Below are 11565 nucleotides of genomic sequence, written 5' to 3' on the forward strand. Positions count from 1 at the left end.
TACCTTGCACCACCCTATAAACCTACTGGAACACCATAGCAAACACCCAAAGCACAAGCAGCACAATTGCAACCACCAATAATGCCCTACTAATTGTATAGCAACCTCAAGACTACAATCAAAACCATTTATCAGCACCATAGTAACCACCTAGCAACCACTGAGATCACCCTAGCAGCTATCTAGCAACACACATCTCAGAACACACTAGCAACTACCTAACAATCACACAGAGTACCCTAGCAACAATATGTTGAACGTTCAGCAACTACCCGGATTACACTTGCTTTTGACTAACAACACACTAGCAAAAAGCTAACAATCACCCATGAAAATCACACTGAAACACTTAGGCAGCAACAATACAACATATTCTACAGCATCACTGAGCAGCATGTGTGGCAATGCGGAGAAGGATGGAAGCTAAGACAAAAAGATTATTAGCAGTATTTACTGATTATGATGAGGACATGATGGGGTTCATTTATTGGACAAGGGAAATACAATATAATAGTATATATAATGTGGCATGTTATTAGTATATAAAATCTTAAAGAAATCTACAAAAACATAAAAAAAAAACTTCTTAGTGATGTGTATATATTATATTTTATGTGTGTATCATTGCATTGCATATGTATATATGTACATCAAGGTATATCCATCAAACCATATTTTATATTTCACAAACCATATTTCACAGAGTTTCTTGGTTTTGTCTCTATTAGAATTCGGAATTTAATATTTAAATATTTAATGTAATATTTCTGGTTGTAATGACTCTTGTTCCTTATAATTATAAAATAATATATGTGACTCATTGTGTTCTTAAAAACAAAGACAGAAATATTTAAATTTAACTGTGTTTAGCTTTTTTTAATATGTGGAACCTTTAATTTTTAATTATAAGGCTTGATGCACCCAAAAAAAAAAAAAAAAAAAATTAAACTGTCCCCATGGGCTCTCTCTTTCAAATATGGATAGAAGACTAACGCTGCATGACTATTGGCTGCGCAGCTGAAGTTCGCGTGCTGATTGGCTGATCAATACTGTGATAGCCCAAGAGCAAAGGCAGATGTTACAGAAATCTCCCTGAGGTGAGTATGGATGGTTCATTTTTCCAACGTCTGCCTTTAATAACGAATTTTAAGATATAAAATATGTTGCCCAAGTGGTGTATACTGTTGTTGTTTGAAGTTTGTGAAAACGTTAGCTAATTCTTAATATTGTTGCATGAACGAGTTTTTAGCAGAGGTTAGTTCTTGACGTTAGGCCGCTGTACGTTAGATCTATGGCATCTTTTCCTGCTTAAATTTGCTTTTGGGACAGTATTTTGACAGAATTTGCTAATATTAACCGCATATTTAATACATATGTTTGAAGTGATCGACTGTGAGGCATTATAAATCAGTGAGGCCTGATTAATGCTGCGTGTTGGGCGTATTTTCTGCTGTTCCATAAACGTCTATATAGTGGACTTTCACTGATCCACGAGGTAAAAATAGACAGAGCTCGACCGCCGTTGTATAACACGATAGTGATGGCGAATCGGCTCAGATTCACAAACGGAGTCCGTGTGAGGTTATATTAACGGGAATTATCCGTCTCTTTTCGGTCGCGGGGTGCGGCCGGTTTTCTGCTTTGATCTTAAATGAGCGCGAAATCTTTTTTTTGACCGCTGGTTTCCTGCTTGAATGTGTGCTTTTAGGTCAGTAACTCACATTATAAACCGTTTATTTAAGAAACATTTTTGTTTGGGGTGACTGAAAGGCAGTAGAAATCTGTGAAGCCGGATTCATGCTGCGTGTTTGACGTATTTTCTGCTGTTCTATAAACGTCTAATATAGTAGGTCTTTCACTGATCCACATAGACAAATAGACAGAACTCTGAAACTACACACAGACCGCCGTGTCTAACACGATAGTGATGGCGAATCCGGTCAGATTCACACACGTGTTGCTGAGGTTTGAGTCGTGTAAGGTCTTTCTTTTACTGTCTATGTGTAAGGTACATATTAATGGGCCTTATCAATTTCGTCTTGGTAGTGGGTTATGGGCGGCTTGTCGCTTTGATCTTAAATGAGCGCGAAATCGTTTTTTTTTTTTTTTTTTTTTTTTTTTTTTTTTTTTTTTTTTTTGCGCCAAAGAGAACGGTGTCAGCTGCACTTTCATGTACTGTTTTTCATAATTTATGATCGGAATTTAATTTGAATGCATTATAATGGTATTTATACCATTGCTTTATAATGGATAATGGTTTAAGTCAGCAGGTTGAACTGCGAAGTTTAAGCTTGAATCGTGGACTATTTGTGCTAACAATGCATTTATCCATGGATTTATTTTGATTAATGATTGCGTCAGGGAGGAGAGACTGTGTTTAAAGCTTAAATACTATCTGTTCATGTGCACCGACTGCAGAGGATGAGCAAGCTGAAGTTGTGTTGTTTGTCTGTGACCAATGCTGCATGGATTTGATGATCAACAATTAAAACGGTGGTATTGTAAGATATCATTACAATTTAAAATTAGTGTTTCCTTTTTCAACTATATATATATATATATATATATATATATATATATATATATATATATATATATATATAATTATAAACCAGAAATTAATTATAAAATATAATTAAGAATAAACTTTTTTATCAGTGTTGAAGAAGGTTGTGCTGCTTAATATTGTGTGAAAAACAAATTTGTGATAAACAGTGATGCATTTTAAATTTTTGTAATAAACTGATGCATTGTTTCCCCAGTATTTTTAGAATACAAAGTTAAAGTAAAAAAAAAAAAAGTTTTAAAGTCCAAAATCTTATTTAACATTGTTAAATACTGTCACTTTTGACCAGTTAATGTCTGCTTAGTAAAAGTATAAAAAAACAGAAGCCAAACGTAATATTTAAAATTCACAGTCTCAACAAAAATATGAAGCAGCACAACTGTTTTCAAAATTGATGATAACATGACACTGACAAATGGAGTAAACATTGATAATTCAGTTTGCCATCAATAAAAAAATTAACTGTAAAAATATAATAAAAAGTAAATTTAAGTTGTAATATTAAGTGAGAATATTACTATTTTTACTGAATTTATCTGCTTTGGTGAGTATAAAATACTTTTTTGGAAAAATAAATAAAAGAAAAACTATCTTTTTAGCCTCCAGCATGTCATTTGTTGTAATTGCCTTAATGTTGGTAATTATTGCTCCTGTTTCCTCTGTTTTGTGTAGATGTGGTTGCCATCTGAATATTATATCTGATCTAATATGTTTTCTGTGTCCCGATATATTTGTCATATGCCTATCTGTGATTTTTTTTTATTTTCCGATTAAAAACTTTTTTTGATTTAAAAAATTTGGACATAGACAACATATGAAATGTTTTCATTAAGAATAAAGTTTTTTTTTTTCTGGTTTAAGTCATAAGAGGTATATTGAAAGTCATAGACCTGTGTTTTGTTGTTATCAACTGTCCCTGTTGTGTGCTGTCAAGCATTAATTTATTCATTTTTCGTTCTTTTGTGCTATGTTTAGATTGATCATTGAGCTTTATCTCCTGAGCAATTCTTGAGGTTTGTTTGCATTTTTTGGTTGTTGTACATTTAAAGGTACAGTTTTAGCTTCTGGGGTCAACAGATTTTAACAAGTTAAATCTGACATTTTATTTTTGTTTTCTGATTACAGCATTGCAAGCACTACAGACTCTCCACTGCACAATATCCGGTAAGTATTTTATTCATTTTTCTTTTTTTATGGATAAAATATGAACAGGTCACAAAGCAATATTAATTAGATACTACTGAGTCACTGATGCACTATAGCACTTCAGAACCTGTGACTAGCATGTGGAGTTTTGTGAAATTCACTGGGGAATGTTGTAGGCCTCAATTAATTTTCCTTGCTTGCAATTAATTTTTCATACAAAGTCAACGAGAGAGTGATGAAATTATATTAATTTGGTGGGGGAATCATTACTTTTAAGTTGCTGTAAGTTATAGATTAAACCATTTTCCCTCCTGAAAGATAGAACCAGTTTATGTTTTAGCCATCGGCTGCATTCGAAGTTGCATACTCTCTGAGTAGATAGTAATTTTGCAAGCATTAAAATAATAGTCTAATAGGTGTGGTATGTCATGTTATCACTGTCATGGGAGCTACAGCATAAGTTACAATGCAATTCTCAATTTTGCTTCTGTGGGCTAATGGCTAAACTAAAGATTGGTAGGTCATCCAGGTACTTTTAATCTACTGCTTTCACCCTACTATATAGTAGAGAGGTTTGGATAATATCCAAGATCTTTAAAACCAGGTAAATGATAATTTGTTGAACAACCAATCAGAAAAAAATATATTTCTGCCTGTCAATCACTTCATAAGTCATATTGTTTGGCAGTCAGTATATTATATTGACAATGTATTACATTTTGCTACTTATGTCTTTAACATCCCTGAGGAAAATCTTTGGCCAATCACTTACAGTAGATTTAGGTTTGGAATATAATTAATTTATATTAAAAATCTGATTGTATTAAAAATATTATTATTAAATGTTAATATTAATCTTATGTCACAAACATAGGCTATCTTTAATTGTGTGTTTGTTTGTTGTTTTGCAGACCATCTATTCAGAGCACGACCTGCATTTTATATTGCAGCTGAACGCCTGGTTAGTGTGCAAAATGCCTAAATGATGCTATGTCTTTTGAATATTATTATTATTATTATTATTATATTATTATTATTATTATTATCATTGTAGTTGCCTAATATGTCATTCTTTTCCAGGTTTTGGATTTTCTCCAAGCAGCAGTTCTTCTGTATTGCTCTTCCCTCCCACCCTTCCCAACCCTTCACCCCTATACCCCGCATCCCCCCCCCAAAAAAAAAAAAAAAAAAAACATTTTAAGTTGATCATTTGTGTTCAAATACTACTGTTCTTTAACAACGTCAGTTCTTTTAATACTAGGTTAATAACTTGTTTATTCTGCTATTGTTCCTTTATTTGAAAAAAAAAGTGTGTTCCTATTAATACTAGATTCATAATTTCTTTTATTTGCTACTGCTCTTTTTGTATAAAAAAAAAGTTTATTAGCTGTATATAAGTCGTTCATTTTCTTGTAAATTAACTAACTTGTTTTTTTCTTGAGAATACTTTGCAGGTTGTATCGCTTCAGCATTTTGTGAAGTAAGTGACTGAAAAATACTGCACAGAAATGCTTATTGAATACAGTACTTTTTGACTGTTGCATTAAAACCATTTTACAGTCATTTTTAATCCGAGATCTGTTCAAACTCATAATGAAGAAAAGGTTTGTTTGCTAAACACTTAAGAAACAGTATGAAGTCTTCTGCTTATTATTATTATTATTATTGAAAAACAATCAGAACAGTTGATCAAGATGTTAAACTTGGATAATTTAATCCCATTTAGCTACATAAAATATTGAATGTTATGACCATAAAATTGCAAAAGACTGTAATTTAACTAAATGAACTTATTATAATGTGGAGTGTGTTTGAAAATTTAAGCACTTCTTTGTTTACATGCATGCAGCATGTGATGGTGTTTTTAGAGCATCTCTACAGAGAGAGCATCTCATTTACATTTGCATTTCTGTATATGCTTGTGGAGTTTTAGAGTTCCCATCTCTTTGATCAAGTTATTTATTTCTAAATAATGGGTTTTTCAGATATGTCATGGATTATTTTATACAATGTCTTTGGTCTGTTTTCTCATATTTTTTTCTTTTTGTCTTTTGAAGGATGCCTCGGAAAGGTAGGAGATCCCAGGCTCAGAAAGTTCGTTGGACAAAGTTAGACCTGACAGGACAGACGAGCATCAGTAAAGGTGTTACTCCGGTTTCTGATGGACCGCAGTATGAAGGTGGCGACAACACATCTAGAGTTATATCCATGCAGGCGTCTCATTGTCAGAGTGATGTAAGGTATGATGTTTTCTCACGAAATCATCAGTGCACATGTGTAGCTCTGACATTCCTTGCGTATCACAGTGAGGGAACTTCATTCGAACAGCGTGATCTTGACAGGGTGCTAGAGGAAGGGGATGCATTGTATGTGGGCATTAAAATGCAGCTTATTGCTGAAGGAAGATTCCGACAGGATCTTCTAAGCATGGCTGAAGTACCTGTGAGCATCTCAACTTCTAACCACAACTACAGCGTCCAGAAGTCAGAAGTTGTGATGGGGTATCTGAGAGACAGAGGAACTCCAGAAATGGACGCGTGGTGGATTCCTCTTGATGAAAGACTTCAGTGTCTCTCAACAGATGTCAGTCATGCACTGCTTATTGTTTCTCCAGAGTGCTTTGCAGTGTTCAGAGACCGATCTGGAAGATATGGATTTTTTGATTCCCATTCCAGAACTGCTGAAGGTTTGCCACATCCTACTGGTGACGGAACAGCAGTTATGCTAACTTTCACCAACCTTCATGACATGATCAACAGATTATTTGAGCTTTTTTGGAATCGTGGTCCTCAAGCTTGCTATGAATTCATGGCTGTTTCATTTGAAATGGAGCAACAGTCTGAGGAACCATGCTCATCATCAGCATGTGTTTCTACATCACAAGTAACTTCATCTGTGCCAGAAACACAAACAACTGCTGACGTCAGAATTCCTGAAAATGTTGTTCTGACAGATGACAAAAACCAAAGTGTCATAAAGGTTTTAAAAACAAACAAGCAGCGTAGAAGAAAAGAACTGCGTAAAATTGCGTATAAAAAGAAAGAAGCAAGACTTGGGAAGACCGCTCCACATTTTGAAGACCGGGGACAAAAAAAAGAATACGAGAGAGTAAAATATGCCACCAATTTGCATTTTCAGAAGAAGAAAATGGAGAGTGCCAAAAAGAAGTACGACCAAGATCCTTTTGCCAGATTCAAAAAGCTAGAGTATATGGCCAAGAGGTACAAAACTGATGTTCTCTTCCAGAAAAAAAAGAGGGACTACATGGTGAGGAGGTACAAGACCGATTATCTTTTCCAAAGGAAGATGAAGGACTACATGGACAGGAAGTACCACACTGATGCTCTTTTCCAGAAGAAGAAGAGGGACTACATGGTCAGGAGGTACCGCACTGATGATCTTTTCCAGAAAAAGATGAAGGACTACATGTTCAGGAGGTACAAGACCGATTATCTTCTCCAGAAGAAGAAGAAGGACGACATGGTCAGGAGGTACCGCACTGATGATCTTTTCCAGAAGAAGATGAAGGACTACATGTTCAGGAGGTACAAGACCGATTATCTTCTCCAGAAGAAGAAGAAGGACTACATGGTCAGGAGGTACCACACTGATGATTGTTTTCAGAAGAAAATGAAGGACTACATGGTCAGGAGGTACCACACTGATGATTGTTTTCAGAAGAAAATGAAGGACTACATGGCCAGAAGATATGCAAGTGATTCAGAGTTTAGGTCACATCACATCCTACGTTGTACTCTCCAGAAGAAACAGAAGTGTCTTACAAATCCTGGATTCCACATTCTTCACAAGTTGAGGTGTGCATTAAGGATCAAGAGAAAATACAGGCCATACATTAGTTTCAGCCAGGATACGCCCAATTCTGATGCGAGAAACCAGCCTGTGTCCAACAGCTTGATGCAAAAGGCCATATCTGCATTTCGGCAACAAATTCTGCATGGTCCAACTTACATCTGCACAGTCTGTCACAGGGCGCTTTTTCCAAATCAAGTAAAGATGTGTAATAGAACACGATACATCAAAAATGTTCATATTACAGCCTTTTGCTTAACCGGGAAATATGTTCATGCTTGTGACAGTGCCTGCTCAGTTCCTTGTGCAGTTCCAGATGAGCGAAGACAGGAGTGGATCTGCCACACCTGTGACAGCCATCTGAAGAGAGGATCCATGCCTTCTATTGCAGCGGCAAACAGACTTGAATTGCCACCCATCCCTGCAGAACTGCTTGAGCTGAATGTTCTTGAACGACAGCTTATCGCCAAAATTGTTCCTTTTGCAAAAATAGTTGCATTGCCAAAAGGACAGCAACGATCAGTTTATGGTGCTGTTGTGTGTGTGCCCTCTGAGGTGGAGAAAACAGTTAACTGTCTCCCAAGGCCTAACAGTGAGTCCCAGCTCCTACAGGTGAAGCTGAAAAGACACATCAAGTTCAGAGGATACCAACACTTCCATACTGTGAATATGCACAATGTGCTAGCAGCATTAACAAAACTGAAAGCGATGCATTCAGAATATAGGGACATCTTTATAAGTGATGCTGCCACATTTGAATTTCTCCCTGATGAGCTGCATGACACAGAGGAGAAACAGGAAGTCGTTGTCTCTGAACAGGATGAGCAGCATGTCAGCACAGAAGAAAAGGATGAGCTCAGGCCTGGCCTCACTCTGGACACATGCATGCAGCCACTCGACATTGGACAGGACTTACTGTCGTACGGTGAGGGAATCTTCAGCATTGCGCCTGCTCAAGGGAAAAAGCCAGTCGGATTTTTCAAGGTTCCCAAATTGGAAGCCATGGCCTTCCCCGTACAGTTTCCCACTGGACAGAACACAATTGATGAGGCACGACAAGTTGCATTATCACCAAGCATGTATTTCAATGCTAGACTGTTCTGCGTGGATACTCGTTTTGCCAAAGACCAGAGTTATCTCTTCTTTGCGCAGTTTGTCACTGAAACGCACATGGCTAGAAACAGCATGTCTATCCAGTTGCGAAAGGGCAAACCCGTTACAAAAGATGGACGTAGAATCTCCAACAAGCTTCTTCAGGATGATCTTGAGGTCGAAAGATTGGTCCACAGCCGTGACGCAACAAGGTTTATGCAACCCCTGAGAGGCACTCCATCTTATTGGGAGAAAACGTTGAGAGATCTACAGGCCATGATCAGGCAGTTAGGGAATCCTACTTTTTTTTGCACATTCAGTGCAGCCGAAATGCGATGGCCAGAAGTGATAACGGCAATCAAGGCTCAGCAAGGTGAAGAGGTCGACTTTTCAGAGCTTGACTGGACAACGAAATGTGAAATCCTCCGAAGTAACCCCGTCACCGTCATGCGGATGTTTGAAAAACGAGTGGATGCATTAATGAATCATCTGCTTTTGTCACCTGCTCAACCCATCGGCGAAGTCGAGGATTACTTTTATCGTGTGGAGTTTCAAGCTAGAGGAAGCCCACACATTCATCTGCTGGCCTGGGTAAAGGGGGCACCCGAATTCGAAAATCAGTCCGACCAAGTAGTGTGTGACTTTATTGACCGTTACATAACCTGCCAGTTGCCGGACCCTACCACCGATCCCGAGCTTCATCAAATTGTCACCGAAGTTCAGCTTCACAGCAGGAAGCACTCCAAATCTTGCAAGAAAGGAAATGTGTTGTGTAGATATGGGTTCCCTAAACTTCCCATGTCAAGCACCACCATCACCCGTCCACGACCACAACGTCCCGAGGAAGATGAAAACGAAGAGCAACACCACCAAGAGAGAAAGAAGAGGAGACAGGACGCTCCACAACGTCCTCAGGAAGATGAAAACGAAGACCAACACCAACAAGAGAGAAAGAAGAGAAGACAGGACGCTGCTCGAAAAGCAATGAAAGAAGCCAGGAATAAACTCAAGCCAGTGTGGGACTTGTTAAACGATCCCCAGGCCTCCTTTGACAACCTGTCAGACTTGCTGACCAAATGTAATCTGTCCATGGATGATTACTGTAAATACGCTGAGGCACTGTCCACTTCAAATGTGATTTTGCTGAAGCGTGATCCAAAGGAGGCTTGGGTGAATGGCTACAACCCAGATTTGCTGAGGGCATGGAACGCTAACATGGACATACAGTTCGTTCTTGACTCTTTCAGCTGCATCATGTATATGTTGTCCTACATTTCCAAGCCAGAACACGAAATGAATGATTACCTGAAGACCGTGATCAAGGGTGTTCGGGAAACCAACGTAAACGAAGAGGACGAAATGAAGCAGATAATGCAGGCCTACTCCAAACACAGGCAAGTGAGTGCTCAGGAGTCTGTGGCACGGACATGCAGCTTACCATTGAAGAAGTGTTCACGAAATGTTGTGTTTATACCGACGGATGATGATGCCCTGAGGATGAGTTTGCCCCGTAGTGTCCTACACAGCAAAGATCCTGATTCAGAGGATGTCTGGATGTCAGGTATTATAGAGAAATACAGAGCAAGGCCTCGAACACTGGAGTTTGAAAAGATGTGCCTTGCAGACTTTGTGTCTAATTACCGTGTTGTGTATGGTCGGCAAACTAAAGGAAAGAATGTCCTCCCACTCCTCAACGATATGGGATTTATTCAGAAGAGAACTGTTGGTAAGGCTGCAATTGTCAGGTATGCTCGCTTTTCGGAGGAGAAGCAACCGGAGAAGTTTTGCGGAACAATGGTAAAACTTTACGTGCCACATCGTGTCAACGAACAGCTGAAACCTCAAGGGTTTCCAACGTATCAGGAGTTTTACAAAAGGGGACTTGTAGAACTCCCGTCACACCCCAATTTCCGATTCCCTGTCCGTGGCTTAGTTAAAGCACAACAGAAGAAGTTTGAAAAGCACGGCAAAAAAGTGGACGAAGCATATGAACAGCTGCAGCGGGAAGGACCATCTGAGAATGCTTGGTGTGCTTTCGCCCCTGAAATCGACGTTGATCGGATGGAGTGTATTGCAGAACAACAAGACGTCCACCCAGAAGAAAATGAACAGGATGATGTTCCAGAATACCAGATTCCGTCGTGAAGATGGAGACGGCGTCGTACCACAGATTGAGGCACCACAGATGACCAATGAATATCTGAGGAAGATGTTTAGGAGTCTAAATGAGACGCAGGCAGCAATTTTTTACACTGTCCGCCAGTGGTGTCAGAAGCGTGTGTGGGGTCACAATCCAGAGCAGTTTTTTTACTTTTTGTCAGGCGGTGCAGGTTGTGGGAAATCGCACGTCATCAAGTGCATACACGCGGAAGCAACTAAGATTCTGCGACAACTCCCTCGACTCCGGGAAGAAGGGGATCTCTCCGTGCCCACGGTGTTGTTGTCTGCGTTTACTGGAACTGCAGCATTCAACATCTCTGGAAAAACACTGCATTCCCTTTTAAAACTGCCAAGGAGTCTGAAGCCACCTTATCAGGACTTGGGAACGCCTTGATGAAGTGAGAGCAGGATTACGCGACGTGGAGATTATTATCATCGACGAAATATCGATGGTTTCAAAGGATCTGTTCACATACGTAAACTGGAGATTTCAGCAGATCAAAGGCAACAAGAAACCTTTTGGAGGAATATCTTGCCTCGTCGTAGGGGATTATTATCAACTGCCACCGCTTGGTAAAGCCAAACCGCTCTGTGTGTATGAAGAGGATATGCTGGACTTCTGGAAGGACCATTTTCAAATCATCACACTCACAGAGATCATGCGGCAGAAGGAAGACCTCGCTTTCGCTCAACTGTTGAACCGACTACGAGTGAGGCAGAAGACAGAAGCTCTCAGGGAAGATGATCGAGCTTTGTTATTCCAGGCTGTGAAGAAGCCAGAAGACTGTCCA

At 38.9% G+C, this 11565-nt stretch overlaps 1 protein-coding gene across 1 annotated transcript; it reads left to right on the forward strand.

The window, feature by feature from the left end:
- The first annotated feature begins 943 nt into the window (after window positions 1-943).
- Window positions 944-10759, forward strand: LOC113100126 (uncharacterized). Its single transcript, XM_026264996.1, has 5 exons — window positions 944-1097; window positions 3692-3730; window positions 4624-4673; window positions 4793-5192; window positions 5770-10759. Exon 5 carries the CDS (start codon window positions 5771-5773, stop codon window positions 10757-10759), a length of 4989 nt encoding a protein of 1662 aa, XP_026120781.1. The 5' UTR covers window positions 944-1097; window positions 3692-3730; window positions 4624-4673; window positions 4793-5192; window position 5770.
- Window positions 10760-11565: the final 806 nt, after the last annotated feature.

This window comes from Carassius auratus, unplaced genomic scaffold (assembly GCF_003368295.1).
Source record: "Carassius auratus strain Wakin unplaced genomic scaffold, ASM336829v1 scaf_tig00217191, whole genome shotgun sequence".
Classification (NCBI taxonomy): Eukaryota; Metazoa; Chordata; class Actinopteri; order Cypriniformes; family Cyprinidae; genus Carassius; species Carassius auratus.